Source organism: Lates calcarifer, linkage group LG21 (assembly GCF_001640805.2).
Source record: "Lates calcarifer isolate ASB-BC8 linkage group LG21, TLL_Latcal_v3, whole genome shotgun sequence".
Lineage (NCBI taxonomy): Eukaryota > Metazoa > Chordata > Actinopteri > Centropomidae > Lates > Lates calcarifer.
The window spans coordinates 23,683,041-23,704,512 of NC_066853.1; the positions used below are offsets into that span (position 1 = coordinate 23,683,041).

Below are 21,472 nucleotides of genomic sequence, written 5' to 3' on the forward strand. Positions count from 1 at the left end.
GCAACAGAGCAGGGCTCAGATGCAGAGATCACTTCACTCACACACATGCCTATATATACCACTGGCAGTTGTGGAGGGTGGTGTTTAATATGCTGAAGGAGATTGTGCGTGGTATTGGCTTTTGGCAGTGTGCAGCGAAGGGAGGGGAACGAGATGGATTGGTGCAGGATCCCTCTCTTAAATGTTTAAAGAGTATTCACACAGAGCCCAGAGGACAGGGGAGGGAGGGGTAGAACAGGTAACATTATGAATGGTTGGACGTAGGCACCGCCATGGCCGCTGGTAAGCCAGAAAGTCGGCGTGAGTGTTTGCTTGGTAGGAAGTGAGTGTTTCAACACAAACATGTATTTGTACATATGTGGAAGACAAAGGCTCTTCCAGGGCAGTAAGAAAAGTAAATCAAGACAAGCTTTAAAGAACTAAAGCTCCTTACTCTATGCTGTTCTTTCATTTTCTCCTTTGCACAGTGGGGAAAACTTGGCTTGAGTGTGTGTGTGTGTCCTTAGGTTGTTTGCAAGCTCTGTCAGTGTCACCACAGGAGCACCAGTATTGGTACAGTACTGGCAAAGGTTGACTTTCCAAGTTTGTCTTTGTGAATGAAGTTGGCCTTACACTGATACTTCAATAGTATCAAGTTTAGTGAAATAGAAAATGTTTCCATTTGGAGGAGAAATGCCTTCTGAAATGCTGAAGATGATATTGATACATTTCCCAGCCATAATATCTTTGGTTACCCTTCCACCACCCACTCTACCACACACAGGGCACTATGTATTGATGGATTACACTCATTTTCAAAAGGGACAAGTACAATGCATGGCAGAGTTAACACTGAAACCTTAATATCATGGTGTCCCCTTACCTTCAAACCAGTCTGGCAGTATGTCCAAATTCACAGAAAAGGTCTAAAAAAGCCTGTTCATTTGTTTTAATATAGGGGCATCAGGTTTATTGAAGAGCTGTGTTTAAAGGAGTAACTGCTTATGTAGGTGAACTTGTTCATTCCAGTAGTTAGTGCTGCGTTTCTAGATGCTCCCTAACAAACTCAAATCTTTTACAGTGTGTGTAAAGAAGCTGCTTCACCGATATATAAAACAACCATGACTTAAAACAACCATCTTGTTGACTTATAATGTATAATTGTGGGAATATATATATATCTTTGTTGTAGGATAGGGAACTGCTTTCAATCAATCTGTAATTACACATAAATGAGGTGGAGTTCCCCATGGCTCTATTGTTGGGCCTCTTCTGTCCAACATCTTCATGTTTTAGAAAAAATATGTTAATGCTTTTCTCTTTACAGACACATTATGTTCTGTCCAGGCCTTTGAGATGTTGTGGTATGGGTTTACAAAACCAAACATGGAGAAGCATTCAGCTTTTATGCACCACAAATGTGGAACAAACTCAACTTGAGGATTGCTCCAACTCTAAAACAAGGCTTAAAACCTTTCGGTGTGCCACTATCTTTAATGAAATTAAATTTGGGAATATTTACTAATATCTAGCATTGCATTGAAGGTGAGATGTAACTTTTATTTTTTCAATTTTATTTTACTATTTTAAATTCTATTTATGTGTCTTTCATAAAGTTATGTGTTTTTTTGTATCTTGTCCTATTGCCTTTTTATTTCTTATGTGAAACACTTTAAATTGCCTTGTTGTTTGATTTGACAAGCGCTATACAAATTAACTTGGCTTGCCAAAATCAATGAGTAAGCACTGATGCACATGTTCCCATAATTGAAGCAGTTATTGTACACCAGGAATCACAGAAACAATCAAATTCAGGGGTATCAGTGTTTTATCAGCGTGGATAACCTGAAACACCATACTAAGATACACACCTAGTCGCAAGGACGCACATTTGTGCTCCAGTTTGAGACACACACAGAGGCTGAACAACAGCTATATTTACAATCAGACCTTATGCAGCGACGTGCGCTCCACCAGCTGGAACGGGGCGGGGTCGATCTTGCAGTTGTTGAAGTTGACCTGCTCATCAAGCTGCTTCTCCTCCCATTCTGCAATCTGCAAAACACACAGAGGATGAGGGAAATGAGTGATGAGAGTTAAATATCACCAAAGATTTGCTAACAAAAGAGGGAAAAAGAGAAGAGCCTCTGTAGCATTTAAGGACTTTCAACAGCCAGGGTAGTATTGATCAATTAGATTAAATAGGTGATTGAATAAACTGTGTTGTATCCAACTATAACACAAGTAGGATGACACTGATTTCACTTTCATCTCTGATAAAATGTTGATTCCCAGGGTTCCTGCCTGACTTTGTTGACCAATCAATTATTTTTTTGACTGACTATAAAACTTGGGGTGACACAGTAATAGATGCTGTTAACAGACAATGTCTTTATGTCTGGTGTCAGTCACTAACCAGAGGGCAAAGGCATCAAATAATCCCATACCACCTCCAGACAAATCACCTCCTTCTGATAGACAATCAATGGACCAGACCCTGCACTGAATGACTCTATAAATCATATGAGGCCTACAACGATGGACAGTGAAGAAGGTGAACGGCGAACAAGGAAGGGAGACGTAGCAAGAAGCGATGACATGGCAGATGTATGAGAGGAGAGCGATGAGTGATTCGGAGATAGAAAAGAGGGGATGGAGGTGGGAAAAGTGAGGAATGTGCGGCTGACAGAGAGGAAATGAGAGGTGCTGTTGATGGATGAATTATGAATGATGTCATATCCAAAAATATAAGACTCGAGGGTAATCTTTCCGTCTGGGGATATTGAGAAATCTGAAAAGCAGAGTCTGTTAGAGCGTGATGTCATCAAACGCAAGCTGAGGTTTGAGTTAGAGAAATACAGGTTTTTGAAGAATGATACCAAGAATGCAATGTGTTTGATAGCTGTTAAGATAAGTCTGGTCATGCTCTCTTTTCTTCTGTCAACAAATCCCATGAAAAGACCAAAAGCAACAATGAATGTATCCCTCTAATAAGTATTGTGTGTGTATCCAAAGCCTGATGTTATAGTAGCCCTTAATCCTCTGAGTCATGGAGCTCCATTATTGTCCAGACAAAATGTCAAAAACACATCAGTGAACCCCTCTATTGCACTAGGTGACTAAGTAAAAATATTCACAGAAGAAACAGATGTGTATTTATCCGCAGCTGAATTTGTCCCTTAACAAAAGCCTTGCTTCCAGATTCTCCTTCTTGAGGTTGGGAAACAACATTCACACTATCGTGGCAAATGATGGCAGATGAACTCTTCATCAAAAGCTTTGTGATTCAACTTTAAAGGCTTGTAGCTGGTAAACACCCATTTCTTCGCACACTCAATTTGTGGTGCTCAGTCACTTAAATATGATTCTGAAAGGCACAAACAAAATAAAATTCCATTGCACCTTTCACACTATCACTACTTTATGCATTTCAGAAAAAAGACTGTTCTGATTGTTCCACAGATAATAGCTAATCTCTGGAGACTGTGACCCTTTGCTGCTTTACTCTCACTGGATGTATTGTGTGTGTGTGTGTGTGCGTGCATGTATGTATGTCCGTCTTACCTCTCTGATGGTCATGTCGTCCTCCATATCTCCATCATCCTGCACAAAGGAAAGAACAGGAGAACAGTCAGCGCAGAAAACATAGATATAGTACACACTTAACACAGAAACATAAAGAAATCTAAAGTGTGCCACACAAATACATGACAATGTTATCCAGTTGTTTATCATCTCAATGCACATTTGTTTGCTCTTTTCACCTGTCCCCCCTCCACTGCATCTGTGCAGAGAAGGTAAAATGACACATTGAAAACACATCATCACCCATGCATCACATCATAAGTGTTATAGAGTGCTGCCCTATTGAGACAGATGGACAGAAATGGAATGAGTGACTAAAGGAGCGACTACAGTACATTTAATGAGTGCGGGGGATGTGATGTATGAGATGTCAGAACAGATGATCATTATAATGATGGATCTGTGGCGCTCTTGGAGCTCACGGCTCATAACTGACAAGCTGACACTGTTTGACAAGATGGAGTCAAACTAGCAACCCAGAGCTTTACAGAGAAACAAGGAGAACACTACAAAGGTCTGGGTGATGGAAAAGTACAACTGGTTGTGTGAGAACATTACCACAAGGTGTCTATGCAGCTCTGTGTGTGTGTGTGTGTGTGTTTGATGGACTGTGAAATGCGATTTCAAAGTGTTTAGCCATGTGCTTGAGTACAGGTCTTTACTGTTTCAGGATTGAATGTAGGAGAACATGTGTATATATGTGTGTACGTGTGTGTTAGAGAGAGAGAGAGGAAGGCAGAGTGTGTCTGACCCAAGGGCTGATGGGAGCCCTGAGCTCATTTATCCTCATCGCTGTGGTGCCTGACTTACTGGTAACCCTAGCAACTGTTGCCGCAGGGGTAGAGAAGAGGTGCCCTACTGTAGCATTATGCAAGCGGAGGCCAGAGGTGCTTGGACTTGATGAGCCAAAACAAACACAAACACAAACACAAACACAAACACAAACACACACACACACACACACACCTACAGCACTTTATCACTACTGTCTCACTGATCATTCTGCTTGTCACAAAACACAAGGGCACTCTGAATGTCGCAAAGACACATGGTTGTTCCAGGGGTAAAATGAAAACTAAAGAAAGATGGGGAGATCAAATCATTTTGGTCTCTCTCTCTCTCTCTCTCTCTCTCTCTGTGTGTGTTTGCAGAAGAAGGTGGTTTTTTGAGAGACGGAGAGAGAGGGAGAAAGGTGGGACTGTGCATGCAAAATAGGTGCTTTCAGAAAGATTAGCTGCTCTATTAAGAGAGCAAATCTCTGCTTCTGGAAACATGAGTGAGGCAAGAGAGTTTGTGTGTGCATGTGCATGTGTCTGTGTAGAGAGAGTAAACTTTGTGATTTTGCATGTGACTGACAGTGAAATCAGAGGAACTGTGTGGGCATATTCAAATGAGCTTTGAATGAGCGTGCAAGTGTGTGTGTGCATGTGTGTGTGTGGGGGGGGCAGAGGCATGTGAGAGGCAGCAGAATCCAGAGTGCTGACAATGGGCTGATGAAGCTGTATTGCTTGCTGTGCTGTTTCTGTGACCAGACAAAGATTAGAAAGGTCCATTGCTCTTCTTTTCCCTCCCTCCCTCCCTCCTCTTGCAGTGATCCATTTTAACATCCAGTGACCAGATCCCTCTATCAGTGGCAACCATCCAAGACTGGGTCAGCAGAGAACAGACAATCAACACCAAAGACAGCTGCATCATACACACACTGTAGGATTATGTAGTTAACTAAAGCATATAATGAAGAGAGTTTGATGATTGTGGAGATTTGGATGACTATCCATCTCTGGGATAGTCCCTTCTTTATTCAGCCTACAGCAGATGGAAGGGGTGGTGGTAAGGCTTTCTTTAAACTTCCAATTTTTGTTGAAGGGAAGGATTAGTATCTTTGTCTTCTGATCTAAATTTAAAATCAGCATGGTTTAAAGGGCCAGTTCATACAGATCCCAAAATATTCTGTCTGTTACACCTAGTGGTATTTAGTGAAGCAGAAAGTTTCAGTTTTATTTGCTCAGGTTTTGAAGAATACGTGTCTGGAAACTGCCACTCCAATACAATGGAAGTGAATATAGAAAGTAGGAGTGCTTCACGCAAAGCATTCACAGGAGTGTCTTCACAACTGACCTGAAGATGGCGCTAGATGAAAGGTCAGGGAATCAGAATGTTTATGTTTTATCCTCTGAGGGACATGAATGTCTGTGCCAAATTTCACTGCAATCCCTCTAAGATCTGAGATATTTCCACAAAAGGAGGAAACTGGAGGAAAAGTAGAGAATGACCAAAATCATTAGGATACATTGTCTGGGAACCATGAAGATCTGTACAAATTGTGATTCACAATGAGGACACTTGAAATGTTTTCAATGCTTTGAGGAGCACATACAAAATTTCCATTCACCTGCACTTTATTGGGGTGCCAGTAGAATTCTGAGATACAAATAATGCATTAACCACAACTATTTGCATGGCTAGATACCACCACATTCATTCATTCATTATCTATACCGCTTATCTGTTAAGGGTTGTTGGGGGGGCTGGAGCCTATCCCACCTGACATTGGGCAAGAGGCGGGCTACACCCTGGACAGATCGCCAGTCCATCACAGGGCCAACACATACAGACAAACAACTATTCACACTCACATTCACACCTACGGGTAACTTAGAGTCACAAGTTAACCTAAGCTGCATGTCTTTGGACATGGGAGGAAGCTGGAGAGAACCTACGCAGGCTCAGGGAGAACATACCAACCCATGTAATGTGTTAAAATTAAACAATTTTGTTATAAGGTCATTGTAACAAACAGTAAAAGTTTATTAGCTTTAGTTCTGCTTGTACTGCTGCTGGACCAACTCACCTCAAGCAAGATTACAACCTCCTGCATGTAATGTGGGTCTTGCCTCTTTGGATCATGTTCATACTAGAGCCTAGCTGATATCAGTCAGCCAGTATTAATGGCTTATCAATAATATACCAGCATCAGCCAATATGTGAGAGAAAATACATATATATGAATTATCATGCGATCCACATGCAATACTTCCCATTATAAATAATAATGCACGTAAATAACACAGACGATCTCCAACATCTGTGAGTAATTAATATTGATGATGCTCTGCGCTACAGTGCAGAGTGTATTAGTGTGTATAAACATGTCTGATTTTAGCAACAGCATCATTATCATTAAGACACTACTCTCTGTTCTCTGTATAACAGTTTGTTTCAATGACAAAAGATGCTATTGAGTTCATCTCTCACACTTACGTTCATTTCCGTAATGTCTGTCGTTTCTCTAACTGCTGCCTGTACCACACACTACATGGTGCAACAGGGAAACATTGCAACAATAATTACTTATCACTCAAGTGCAGGCAATGCTCACTTTGCTTATTGCTTTCACATTCTATTACTGCCTTATCTGTGTATCTGATTGGTTTAACACAATAGCGAAATAACATAATTAATAGCTTTGCTCATACTACAGTGGTGTTAATGATGCTGTCCAAGTCACAACAGCTTTCTGAAAAATTGCAAAATGGTGGGTAGTTGCTCTATATGATAAGGCTACGGTGCTGTAGTTACTATTCGGGAAGCAAACCCAAGATCACTGGCTAAACCTTGAGACTATCTGAGTGACATCTGTCAAAAGCCCAAAGTGACTGATTTGATGTTGCTTTTTAATATTGCAAATCCTTCCACTGACATTCTAAAACCTGTGATGAATTCCTCACTCTGGAAGTATCCGATATCAAGCATCAAAACAGTTCACCCTCAAAACAAATTACAGTCAGTGTGTCACACTCATCTTTTCCAGATAAGTTCACGCTCTCTACTGTGTATCGCTTCTCTGTTGTCTGAAATTATTCAGGGAATGAAAACTTCATCCGATTCCCTGAATATTCTTCCGATCAGATACTTGAAGGACAATTTTAATGGAGTCAGTGTCTTTGTAATACAACTTAAATCTTGCTTTCACTGAACCTATTCTGAAAGAGCTAACACTTGACCCTGACTATTTTAATAATTGAAATAAGTGCCTTATTTCAGAATTCAACTTTCTTGCTGTACAGTTCTTGAAAAAGAGTATCTTATACTGTAATCTCTTCTGTCACAGTCAGTCAGGGATCATCACAACAACAAGTTTTAATCTTCTGTTAGTCTATTAGTCTGTTAGTTGGTAACCATCATTACTTGTCTTAGAACTACATGTGAGTATTGCAGAAAATCATCCTGTCATCTTGAACTCTCTGGTCTCTTCAGTTTGAGCAGGTCAAACACTAGCAAGGTGACGTTAGGTTTGTCAACCATTTGTGCAGCAGTTATATCTGGTGGATACTTGTGTAAATAGTGACACCAAGGAGACTACAGATTATGACATGCAGGCTTCAGTTTATCTTAGCATGACCAGCTAATCACAAATTCATTACTAAGTTTATGTGAAAAATCCGTCCTTACTTATGGAATGTCTTAGCTACAAAAGACCTAATGAAAGTTTTAAGTGGTTGTTAGGAACCTGTAGTGCTATTCAATTAATCATCAATCAATTAGAAAAAATCAATAATGTGAAGGAAGCATCACAAGTTGTAATGCAGCTTCCATAAATAACATTTTTAAGAGTGAAATGATATTGGTAACTTAGTATGACTTTGTGTTTCAGAGTTAGTAGCAGAGTTGTGAGAAATATCTAATTATGCTAACATATTACCTAATTTATTCTTTCATCTCAGTGGGTCACCAAGTCAATTTAGGATTGGTTAATTGGTTCAGTTAGCTATGCAGCATTTCCATCTGGAAACTACTGGGTATGTACATACATGTAGTAACAACTAATCTCTATGTAAGAACTAGTTTATGAGGTGCAACCTATTTTAATTTAGTGATGTGTGAGCACTTATATCACAACTAGGCTGAGTCTGAACTTAGAAACAAAGGGTACAACCAGTTCCTTGAACCCAAAACACCAACTTCCAATTTTATGCTGATACCACTAAAATATATTTCAGCTCTATCTGAGAAATAGAAAAAAAGAAACTGCACTTTCCTCTAAGCTGCACATTAGCCTGTAATAAAATGTCCCTAAATTCCATGCAGCTGGGTGCCAAAAACACTGAAATGTGTGTAATTGGCCTCAGCAGTTTGGCTCCAGATGTCACAGTGACTTAGCTCATTATCTCCCTGCATCACTGATAATTGTGAAAATCTGCAGTTATTTTTCATAATAATGTTGGATAAACATGTCAGACCAATTGTGAAATCCTGTTTCTCTCAGCTTAGTAAAATTGCTTAGATCAAATACTTCTTCTCTGTCACTGATGCTTTCTTTACATTCTTTACCAAAGCTGTAACTGTCTCTAAGATCTGCTCTATGATTTTCCTGGATTGCTATTCAAGGTGGACAACTGACAATATACATATGTATAAAATAAAAGCAATTTCTTGTTTTTGTCCCTGGGCTTTGATTTCTGTTGCTATTCACAGAAGGTGATACTGATGCAGTGGAGTGTGAACAGCCAAACAGATACTCAGAATTCAGTTTAGGTAGAGAAGCTGAGAAAGAGGCCTCATTACACACATACACACACAACACAATTAAGACAGCAAGCAAAGAGAACACGTTACTCTGCCAACACTTCAATGCAACTTGTCTTTTCTCTCTTGCATCATATGTGCGTATTACCATGTAAGTGTGCAAGAGAGAAAGACACACAATCCCCAACGATCTGAGGAAACAAACAAACAAACAAAAACCTCAAAGAAATAAAGAGAGAGAAGCAAGGTGCCAAAAAAACTGAGCCCACAAGCCATCATAAATAAAGCATGGAGGCATTACGAAGATGCAAGAGTGGGGGAAAAATAATGAGAAAAACAGTGAGGAGAGACTGAGAGGCTGGGTGGCATTATTTCTCTGAAACAGACTACTGATGTCATTTACTCTGCATCAATATTTCACAGCTTAGATGGAAGGATGGAGGGGAGTGGGTGGGGAGGGGTTGGTGGGGACAAATGACAGCGATAGAAAAAGGGGAGGAGGGCTTTAGAAAAGTGCTAAAGATGGACGAAGAGCGTGAAGCAGAGCTGCAGAGATTAAACTGGATCGAGAAACAAAGAATGAAAGAAAAACTATGAGAGTAGAGCTGAAGGAAGGAGAGGGCGGGGAGGTAATAACTTGATTTCTCTTCCGCCTGGGGGGGTGTAACTCAGAAGTCTTGGGAGGAAAAAAAAAAGGATACATTTGTTTGTCTATATTCCGGCTCAGGCCTTTGGAGCCTCGGTGGGCTCAGAGCAATGCTGTAATCAGCACTGCTCTCTGCCACGTGCACTGCTGAATGTTAATAATAACACCTGATGACAGGGAAAACAGGCTCACTGGCTAATGGTACTTTAAATACACACACACCAAGTGCTACAGAGGTTCATTACTAATTAGCTCACTGCAAGGTAATAATGACAAACATGCTTCTAGGCACACTTAACACATCCAAAATTCACTGCACCAGTAATATACCATCTGTCTCAGCGCTGACCATACAATATGCTCCTCATGGGTACACTTAACAAATCACTGGACTTTATTAAATTACAGCCAGAAGTGGCAGACTGGAAGGGCCACTGGAAGCTTGATGGGTGTCCACCAATTAATGTTAAACACTGTAAAACTGTATGTGCAGGGCATAAAATCAGAAATAAAAATGAGCGTATATAAGATAGCCTTCTACTAAGGCTGACATTAGTTAGTAGTGCCTAAACTGGTACTGAGATATATTTTACATGCTGGGGTGCCAAAACTATTTCACACTTAGGCCACAGATTTCCATTAATCTCAAGAACTAAAAGGTTTCTGTTGCAACCAGGGGTGCAGGTTTGGTTTCAAATGTTGGGAAGACACAAATTCAGAGAGACAGAAAGTCATAAATACAATAAATCAATAGTCAATAAATACATTTGTGGAATGCTATTTCTAATATTTGTATCAATCTAGAGGAAAAACATATTATTGTGAAATAACATTTTCAAATTATCCAAATTGCCCAAATTATTGCAGAAAATAAGGCAATGTTTTAGTGGCTTAAATTATAAATAAATTACACAATTTTTAAAATGCTATTCACATAACACTTGGGGATATAATTTAATTAACAAAATATTAGGATCCACTGTGTCAGTTTTTCATGTGACGCATTCACACTGGATGAAGTCAATTTTTCCTCGGATTTACAGAGCAAAGACAAATAAATGATCTCTTCTGAAATGTTCCATGACATAGACCAGTAGTAAACACTAAAGTATTCCTGAAGTCTGTATTGAATCAGTTGAAAGGTACTATATTCCTTACTTTAAACCTTCTGTAAATGAGTGTGCTACATGGACTTCCTAAATTTGCACCTAAACCTGTAATTGATTACATCAATATTGTTAACTGCAGCCTCAATAATTTGTGACTCAGAAGAGAAATTAAAAAACTGTAGAATATACGACCCTAAGTCAATGTGATTCAGAGGGATTCTGTCAGAGGACCTGTGTTGAAACATGTCTGGTTATATGTAGAGCAATTACAGATTGGTGGCTTTGTGCCAGATTAACAGCTTAAACCACCTCTGCATTTGTTGCAAATCACTTGAGACCCCAACGTAAAACTAGTCTTGTGTGAACAGAGCTATATTTTACCAAGGGTGCCAAGAACCCCCCCATGTCCCTGAATCCCTACTGTGCCTACTAACTAATATGCTTAATGAAACATGCAATTTCACAGGAATAATATACCATGCTGTGGCAAATCAATAATGAGGTTTCATTGCTTTCAAATTTCACTAAAATGGAAACAGTGGTGTAGCACTTATGACTTTTCAAAGTTTTTAAAATTCTGACCTTTAATGTAGCACCCCATCAGGACAATCAATGTGATTTTTAGCTACCTGAGTATAAATGTGCTGTGCTGTTGCACAGACATTGCCTCAAAGACAGACAGACCATGTAATGAGCAGCACTTCTGTTGTAAATATGTGAAACTCGTACATTTTCTTTTGATTAATCTCTTTCATTACTACAGCTGAAGAAATGTATTTCCTCATTCACCTCAAACTAAAGTTCCTCCGGTGTAATACCGTCTCCATGGTCTTTTGCTGCCACACAACTCAACACGAGCACTGTGGTGTCATGGTGTGAAATACACGCCGGAGGGTTCATATTTTATGCCACCAAAAGAAAAAACACTCCCAGCGCGCCTCCTCTGTTACTAATTCTGTACTTTTCTCTGGGCAAGTTTGACTTCTGCTGTGTTACTGTGAAGCATGGATTGTGTGCAGGAACCAAAGTGCTGGATTTTGGGACCATATTTTGTGGTATTTCATAGCTGACACTGGTCATTTCAGAAAACCGCAGAGCTAGATATTAGAAAAGTCAAACTGGACTTGCAGTTGAAAGTCCTTTGAGATCCATTGGACAAACCTGATGGGAACAGTGCATGCTTTGAGAACATGGTGTTGCAAGTGTTTTCCTTGACTTATAAACAAGATTAAGACTTCACAGTGTAATTTATCAGCCGAATACCACGGGTTTATACACAGGCCCTGCAGCAATAGATGAGGAATGATCTGACACTTCTCTGTGCTTCTGAATGATTGAAAATGTGTACAGACTTCAATAATTGTCACTGACATGTGAAACTAATGGAGCCCTTTAAGTGCCTCAAGTCTAAATCATTAATAGCGCTAATAGAGTCACGCTTACACAATAATGACGGAGAATCTGAGGGAAGAATGGTGTAGTCATGTATTATATATATATTAACGTAATGTCTGGTACAAGTAAACATTTCCATTAGGGTGAGTGATTAATATGCTAAACTAGCAACACAGATTTGATAGATAAATCAATGAAGCTCACCAATTACACAGGGCAGTTGCTTTTGTGTGTGTGTGTGTGATTCTGTGTTTTTTTCTTTGTCTGCTATAAAATGAATTCCCTCTGGAAACCACCATGAACCTTAGAACAAACACCTAATCTGCTGCCTGTTAATGACTGTTCAGACTGAATTCGAAGCAAATCTTACATGCTGGGCGCAGATGTCACAATTTTATACAGTCAGAAACTGTACGTAGTGATGCTGCAAGCTAGTTTTCATTGGAAGTAAGTACTGTATGAGCTACCCACAAAAAGTAACACATTCAAACTTTTTCACGCATGTTTTTTTAGAATAAACCACCATGAACTATGTTAACATGTATGAAGTTCTCATGCGTCTTTTTCAAATGACAAAATAAGGAGCAACATTAACTCTCAGACAGTGCAGTCTGCAAATATGCTGATGTTTCTTCAGAAACTTAATTTAATCAGTTGAATGAACTAATGTCAGAACAACTCATGTTTACAAGTTAACAACTAGAAATTTTAAATTGACTTGACTTGAAATTAATAAAACCTATATTACATTTATGTTAAGATACTGACAAAAGGTTTGTTCTGGTAAGATGTTTTTCAGTGTACAGTTGGTGTGTGGGGTGTACACTGGTTGTGTGGGGTGAATAAACACAGATTGCGAAACCAATTCAGCTGTCACATTCACGGTAATATTACCTTGAACACACCTTCCTGTCATTCTAGACCAAATGGCGCTATCAGAACACTCTCTCTAATGTTGTTTCTCTAATGTGTGGGTGATTAAGGCACTGAATCAGTAGAAACGTGTGGCTTTATGTAACAGCTGTGACTTCAAAAACTGGTATAAAAGATGATCAAGACAAAGATCCACTGTGTGTGTTAGTAAGCAAATTTTAAATTGAGAGTCTATATCTGCCCTTCCATCTTAATACTGGATTGAAATAAAAACAAATGTTTAGAAGAAATGTGGATAACATGCTCACCCCAGAGAAACTCTTTAAGCTGGGTGGTGGCTCCTAGTGAATGAAATGACATTATATGTGATGAGTGAAAAACAATTTTATGATTATTTGAAAAATTAATGTGAGGAAAGGCTAGATTATAAATCAATTATTGATGCTAATAAACATATTTTGTCTGAATGCTTGATTATGTAATGCTTAATAAAGTTTGATTTTCAGAAACTGATGTTGTGTGATCATTTGTCATGCAACACTGGATGATCTTGTATTGTGCAATCATTTGTCTCAATTCATAATGAGACACTTGTTTCATTGATTGACATGCATCGCTGCTGGAGCATATGCGGTCGCTGGTAATTGGACAGCGGGCTACATCCCAGTTTGTGATGATACCTGCCTGGTCCTAATGAAGAGATATGATGCTCCTATTCTGATATTTAACTCTGCATGCACGGAAGGACTCGCCCCAGTGTGGTTCCCTCCCCCTCCCTCCCTTGCATATTAAACACACGGCATAGCACAGTGTCTTTCATCGATTACAAGAAATGCAATGGGACTTTGGGTCACTCCAGGAACAGGGTGGGACCTGCTCTGGGAGGCAGTCACTGATTGGATGCCTCGGGTGACCGTTGATGATGGACAGCACAGCATGCTTGGTTGAACAGCCTCGTCCTCGTAGACCACTTGCCCATAACTCAACCACATTTTAATTGTAAGTTGATAGTAGTTGCATATAATTTCACCCCTTGAACACTGACTTCTACAGGGAATTCACAGGTTTGAGAAAAGCTAAATTTGTTAGGACTACAAGAAGCTCACTGGAAGTTAATATAATAATAATAATAATGATAATGAAAAAGGACAATGAAATAAAGAGTTTAGGGTCAAAAGAAACATTTGTGTGTAAAAAGATGAATAAATTTACTTACTATTTTTGGGGGGCTTTTTCGCCTTTATTTTGACAGGACAGTGGAGAGAAACAGGAAACAGGGAGCGAGAGTAGGAAAATGACATGTAGTAAAGGTCTGGCTGGACCGGGAGTCGATCCGGGGACCAGCTGCTCAGGGCACTAAGGCCCATGTGGTATGTGCCTTTTGGCTTTCAGCTATGGGGACGCCCTAGCATGGATATCTATGGATAAGTTACCGAAGCATTTAATATCACGATTGGCATTGGCACCAAGCATTGGTAGCATTGTAATCAAGTGGTCTGTATAAACGCTAACCAACAACTTAAGCATCTAGAGACAGTGAAAGATCACCAGCGGGCTTACAGGTTTGGACAAGGACGAGGGTGTTCAACACTGTTTGGCACGATGGCACAGACGGGCTCTCGCTGAGCCTGGCCATCGGCATTTGGGATTAGCCCTGGAATGGAATGGCATGGTGACAATCAGTTGATTGGCTGATGAACCTGTTGCCAGGCGGATTCCAGGCATTTGGGTAGCCCCGATCGGTGGCTCTTACCACGACGGATATCCTGACTCTTTTGGACGGCTTCCTGAGCTCAGGAGACGTGGGGCTCTCCATGTTGTTGTTTTTCTTCCGGATGATCAGGAACAAGCACATAATATTAACAACAACCTCAGTGTCACTTTGACTTTGCAAAATATAAACTTCTTTGCAATGCCACTCTGACATGACCAAACTTCATTGCAAAGCTGGGGAAAAAATAAATTGAAAACTTTCTGAATTTCTATGAAACAAGCCATTAGCAGGGTGGTGAAGGAGTGAGTTTTTCTTTAAAGCCTTGCAGGATGCAAGACTGAGACAAAGTGAAAAGGTTTTATATTGAGGCCGACTGAGATACTGTGTGTGTGTCTGTGTGTGTTTGTGTGGGAGGTGCTGTACTGTAGAGCGTGAAGGACTGTATGTGAGAGATAGCATAGGACTGTGTGGGTGTAGAGAATGTGTGAATGACAGGATGTGAGCTACTGTGTGTGTGTGTGTGTGTGTGTGTGTGTGTGTGTGTAGTGGCATTGTTACTGGGTGTATTCGAGGACATGGCTCTCTCACCTCCAGGCCTTCTGTGTCTGGACTGGCACAGAACAGGTTCTTTAAAGTAATGCCAGAATTATCATGTGCATCTGAAAGAGATACAGAGAGATAATCAAAACAGTGAAACCATCAGATATCCCTGGTCTCCATCTGTTACATAATCTGTTTGCAGGCCTAATGTTACTGGTCCCATCTAAAGAAGCATTACAACAGCAGCTGTCAGACATGGGCTTTGATAATGAATCAAGAGAAGACCAAGATCTTGATTTTCCATGAAATCGAGACTTACTATGCCACAAAAACATGTTCAGGCCTACCCATACTAACCCCACCTACCTACAAAGACCACATGTTTCCAATATGGGCGCCTGAGCCCAGGGTGCAGAATTAGCTATTAATGCCAGTAGAGGTTCTGTGCTGTTGAAGGAAGCAGGAAATTTAAACAGTATAGACCACTATTACATTTATGCTAACCTCTGCTGCTGGTTGATGTTTTGGGAGAGTGTGTTCATTTCTCACTACCTGCAGTGTTAACTGTGCGTTGTCTCAGTTAGCATTATCATTGCTACTACTGCCTGGAATATCATGTGTCATGGCAGCTAGTGAGAGCTGACAGGCTAAGAGAGGTGTGTTTTAATGTTTTAATGCGAGGACAAACATGTCTATTTTGATTGGTTTCTAGCAAGGTAGAACTATCATGTGGCAACATGTGTTATAGCTCCCTGCTGCATTCACTCCTGGATTGTTATTGACAGATACCTGTCAATATTCAAAACTGAACTAATTTTACTATATGGTAGAGAAGAAAACACACAATAACCCATGGACATTTACAACAAAGTGAACTTCAATCCTACTGAGAACTTAACAGACAATAATGAGTGGCAGATTATTGTCGTGCTACAAGCTACCACAAACCGAGAAAGACACAGCTAAAAAAAACAGACATGTGGAGAGACCACAGCCTGGGCATTGAGAGTAGTGGACACAAATGTAACTAAGCCAAAGAAATCAAACTGTATCATTTCAACCAATGAGCAGAGGAAGACAGAGCAACTTCCTGCTACAGTGCAGCCTGAAGACAGAACAGTGAAGCTCTTCACCAAAGGAAAACTCAAACACCAAGACCACAACAAGATTCAGTATTTACCTGAAGAAAAACATTACCATAGAAGCAGCAAAATATGTGAGAATTCTCTCTCCACTATGATTCTCCCCTACATTATGTTTAACTCTTAAACTATATGTCATCTTATCACAAACATTCATTTTTCCAATGATTTTTTACTATTTAGCAAAATAAACATCACACATTCTAAATTAACATAATTACTGTAAACCTTGTACAACTTGCTCTAGAAATACCTAATTAAAATTCATTCAATATAATTACTTCCTAAATAATAATTCTTATGCTTATTATAGTATTAATTATTTCTCATATATCATGCCACAAGAGCATATTACATATGAGAAATTGAAATGCACGCAATGCTATAAAGAGGAAGTGTTTTTTTTTTTGTTTTTTTTGCTTCAATTAAGATAGTTGTAGTCAGAGAATCCTAAAATAGTTTTTTCATCATCTAAGAGACGAGAGGGAGAGAGAGAGAGAGAGACGAAGAGGTACTTTTAGTGTTATTTGAGTTTAGAGACAGAGAAGCCATTACAGACACTCCTTCTGGATCTATTAAATCTCCCATTCTTTCTCTGCTTGATTGTCTCATCTATCTACTGTTTGGAAACTTGTATCTGTGTGTGTGTGTGTGTGTGTGTGTGTGTCTTACTGGTGGGGATCTCGGTGGGTCGCTCAACCACAGAGGATCTCTTCAGAGCAGGTTTGAGAGGTTTCAAAGGAACTGGACGAGTAGGACTGAAGGATGATTCCTCAGTAGAGATCTGCGCACACACACACAAACACACGCACGCACGTGCATACACAGACACATGCACAAAGACACACATACAAACAAAGATAAGAAACAGCACTCAAAACTCCCAAACCCCAGTCCTGCTTTAGCGGTCAACCCCTCTTTCTTTTAGTGCGGACTCATTAGACAAATGGATGTACTTCTACTGAGTGATGAGATGGAGGAAAATCAAAAGGGGGAAAGAGGCAAAACTAAAAGAAAGAGCACATAAAGAAAGAAAGTGCTGGAGTTGAGAGCTAAAAGAGGGGTTCTCATGTTCGCCTTGATGTAAAGTCTCATGACTTCAACTGATTTTCCATGCTGGCATTTCCATGACCTAAAAAACATTTTTTGTTGGGTTATGTTAATACATTTCTGAAGTGGGAGAACATTTTGGTTTCAGCTATGAAATGTTTCACAGATCAAATGCTTGCTTGAAATTAGAAATATGAATATGAATGAAGTTTCTTTAATACTTTTCCTATGTTGTAATTATTACATTTTAAGTTTTGTCTTTTGCAAGGTAATTCTGAAATAAAAGAATAGTAGTGTTTTTGTTTGTTGATTTTAAATCTGCTTTAAATATGTAACAGAAGTGGGCGAGTCTAGTGAAAAGCTGTAAAACAACTTACTTTAAGGAAGAGGTTGAGCTACATTGGTATGATTTCAATTAGATTTCTGCTATAATGATATACACAAAAACAGGGCAAAATTACATATTCCTAAGTTTTAGCATAAAAGTGGTTACATTTACAGATGTTAAAAGCATCACCTATTAACCTTTAAAAACCCATAGTCAAACTGAATAATGAGCTAAGGGTTATGTGGCCTGGGGAAACCATTTAAAAGTGTTGATGAAAGAAAGTGGAAAGAGGGTAAGATGGTATGAAGTCAGAAAAATTAAGAAAAGAGAAGAGCGATAAGGTAAATGAGCATCTCTCTCTCTCACACACACACACAGTCCTCCCTCACATCCCCACATCTATGCCTGAGGGTGTTCTACTCAGCCACTCACTGCAAACAGATGAAATTGAAATGAAGACAGAACAAAGAGATAAATCGACATTTGGAGCCCTGCAGTACACACAGGACCTAGAACCAATTTAGACATCTACCTAAAACTACAGCTGTCTATTTCCAATTCTCTCCCTTAAACACACACAAACACACACACTGAACCTCATACAATCTCCTTATCTCTGTTATCGATGGCTTAATAACACACATTAATGCACTGAGCTATTAACATGTCACACACACAAAACACTGTGTTTCTGTGTGACCGTTCTTCCTCTTCTTTTAAACCATCCAGCCAGGAGTTTTTGTCTTTCAAGTATTACCTTCAAGAGCGTATCGTCTCACACTTACACTCTTACACTTACATATATATACACATATAATGGAGTGTAGATCAGCATTTGTCCAACTTTTCTGGGCTAACAAGCTTCAGTCCAGTATCTTGGTCACTGTATACTTGACAGGCACTTGCTCATCCAACAGATATAAAAAAGCCAAAGGTGTTTCCCACCACACCCCATCTCTCCACCTGCAGTGACCCTGACCTGGAAGCGGACTTCCTGACTGGCCCGTTGGCTGTCGTCCTCGCTGCCAGGGTTTGATACAACCGACAGGCGTTTCTTCTCTGCAGCAGCTCGCTCCCTGATGTACTGCAGCCGTCTTGGGCGACCAAGCTGCTGGGAAAGCAGTGACTGGAGCTGGGCACGTTCGATGGATCCCAGCAGGATCATCGACTCTGGGAAAGGAGACACAGACAGAGGGGAGAAGTGAGAAAAGAGGAACAAAAGTAGCAGAAGAAAGCAAAAGATGATAGAGTGGAGAGGACAGCGGTTTTATGGAGGAGAAGAAAGAGAAAGGAGTAAGGCCAGGAAAAAGAGAAGGACCAGGAGGATGAGAGGAAGACAGTAAAACAGCTTCGGGGGGTGGGGAGGGGGATTGAGCAGTGCAGGAGATTTCAAACACATGTTGCAGCACTGCAGAGAGATCAGCTGAGTTACATAACAAGAGCCCAGAATGCAGTGAATGTGTATTAAGTAGTGTGCGTGTGTGAGTGTGTGCGGGTGGGTGGCAGCTCGCTTGCTTTAAGTAATTGCCTTTGTGACAGTACGTGCTGATTATGTATTTGGTTAAATGCCGCAGCTAATTGTTCCTGCACGATTGCATAATTGAGACAGTGCTGGAATACCAAATTTGCACTTCAGTGAGGTGGCGAGCACGACCACATCAGCAAGCTGTGCTCAGGCAAGTTTGTCAATCAATCAATCACTTTAATGAGCATGCCACCAAGGTCGCTGGAATTTGTTCATGGCACAGACTGGAAGGGACGCTCAGTCCAACAACATCAGCAACACTGAACACAGACATCAATATGACATCAGTGATTAGCACAACACATTATATTCAGGTAGGTAAGGTATACTAAAAAAACAGCTTTTGTATTATTTAGTGTCAAAGTAGTGGATGAAGGAATAAGTTGTTTTGACTGTTGTCATATCTCTTGATGAAATTTTAACTGTTAAAATTATAAGCTTAATAAAAAGACAGGAAAGTCTGTCTCTTTTGTTGGTTTAGTATTGCCAGTACCAGTACTATAAATCAAAGTATCAACTTGAGGGTTGAAGGTAAAATTTGACACAATGACCAGTTTAAGAGGTCTAAAAATATCTTTAATTGTATCTTCGACTGTCTATAAATATATTTTTATGCAATTGCCTCTTCAAACATCAAGTGAGTGAATGTGATGAATGTAATATTTAATCTCTGTTAAGCTCTGTTTTTGGCCTCCACTGATACTGTTACTTCATCCACTACATTCACTAACTAGTCTCTGACTGTGTCCACCTGCTGTTTGCTGCTAAGCAGGTAGTGTACAGGGGGTCTATCAGAGATCTTTGCTAAAAGCAGCTGTCTATTACTGCTGGAAATTAATGTGTATAAATTAAAAATACTAGACGATACAATACAGTCATAATCATTCAGGTTGCTTGTCTCACCAGCTGATTCCACCAGTGCCAGGGTTTTGAGGTGGCCCGTCAGCAGGACGTTATGCAGGTCTCGATAGCAGCAGTTTAGAGTGATGTACCGCACATCCCGCACCATTATGTCTTCCACACGAATATTATACTTCCTATAATGACAAACAGGAGAGGAGAAAAATACATGGGTGAGGAGATGGAGAACGAGAAGATTTTTTCAACTGGTTAAGGAATAGAAGCAAGCAGTAATGTGAGGAAAAAAAGAACAATGGATCCATTAAAGTGTCAAATGACATTTCCCTGAAGAGTCAATAGAATATACACACTGCTGACTTTCAAAAATTTACATTGATTAACGCTTTGGCAATTTGTTTTCTGATGACGTCATGCCACTGAAGTCAGTAAACTATAACTTCAGCTTGCCTCTCTGCACAGATCTATAATGAATCCCTCCTTCATAGCTGACACTGACAGCACATCCTTCCTTCAGCTGACCGGTCAGTCCAATAACACGTTACAGTGTCAACACGTCATCAGGATGTTAGAGGTAGCAACGGCACGTCCATGTGTGCGGTAGGGGGAAGTGGGTGACATTGTGTGAGCACATCTTGCCTCAGCAGAATCGTACACCCTGGTACACCGGTCATAAACACTCAGCTCTCTCTTCCTGCTTGAGCTTGCCAAAACCTGCGAACACGACAGCAGTCGCTTGATAGTGTCCGTTGCCAAGGCCCCATAGCCGTGCCAGAGCACAGGCTCTGGCCAAGCCTCCGCTCCTTGTTGCGGTGACAACTCAATACACTGACCTTTCTTGAAATATAAAGTTAATCTGATGACCATCCTCTACAGCTCCACTTCAGTTGATCTGGTATCTCCATTACAAAAAAGGCCTGTGTACAGCACCATTATAATTCTGGGCTCCAACAAAGCCCTAGAGAAAGATTCTCTACAGGTCCTTATATGCTGTTGTAAAAAACCACTAAAGAACACATCAGATATTACCTAGCAATAAAGTGTCAGTTTACCCAAATTACTCAAATTAATAAATAGTGGTATAGCCTGCCAGCGAAGAAGAAGAAGCAGAAGCAGAAGAAGAAGAAGAAGAAGAAGAAGCAGAAGAAGAAAAAGACGACGAACACTAAGAATAGAGAGCAAAGAACACAAACACTAGAAGC

The 21,472-nt window shown here is 40.1% G+C and overlaps 1 protein-coding gene across 2 annotated transcripts in view; it reads right to left on the reverse strand.

Annotated features, from left to right (window-relative positions):
- The window catches only part of clcn2c (chloride channel 2c), a 147,067-nt gene that overhangs the window by 9,385 nt on the left and 116,210 nt on the right, over positions 1 to 21,472 (reverse strand). Inside the window, exons 16-23 of one of the 2 annotated variants that reach the window (XM_018684061.2) lie at positions 20,316 to 20,449; positions 18,867 to 19,057; positions 17,182 to 17,293; positions 15,416 to 15,486; positions 14,867 to 14,941; positions 13,422 to 13,454; positions 3,544 to 3,582; positions 1,930 to 2,034 (exon numbers count right to left, since the gene is read on the reverse strand). In XM_018684061.2, the coding sequence (XP_018539577.1) occupies positions 1,930 to 2,034; positions 3,544 to 3,582; positions 13,422 to 13,454; positions 14,867 to 14,941; positions 15,416 to 15,486; positions 17,182 to 17,293; positions 18,867 to 19,057; positions 20,316 to 20,449 (760 nt within the window). The remainder of the gene's footprint in view (positions 1 to 1,929; positions 2,035 to 3,543; positions 3,583 to 13,421; positions 13,455 to 14,866; positions 14,942 to 15,415; positions 15,487 to 17,181; positions 17,294 to 18,866; positions 19,058 to 20,315; positions 20,450 to 21,472) is intronic. The other variant, XM_018684062.2, reaches the window with a different exon arrangement.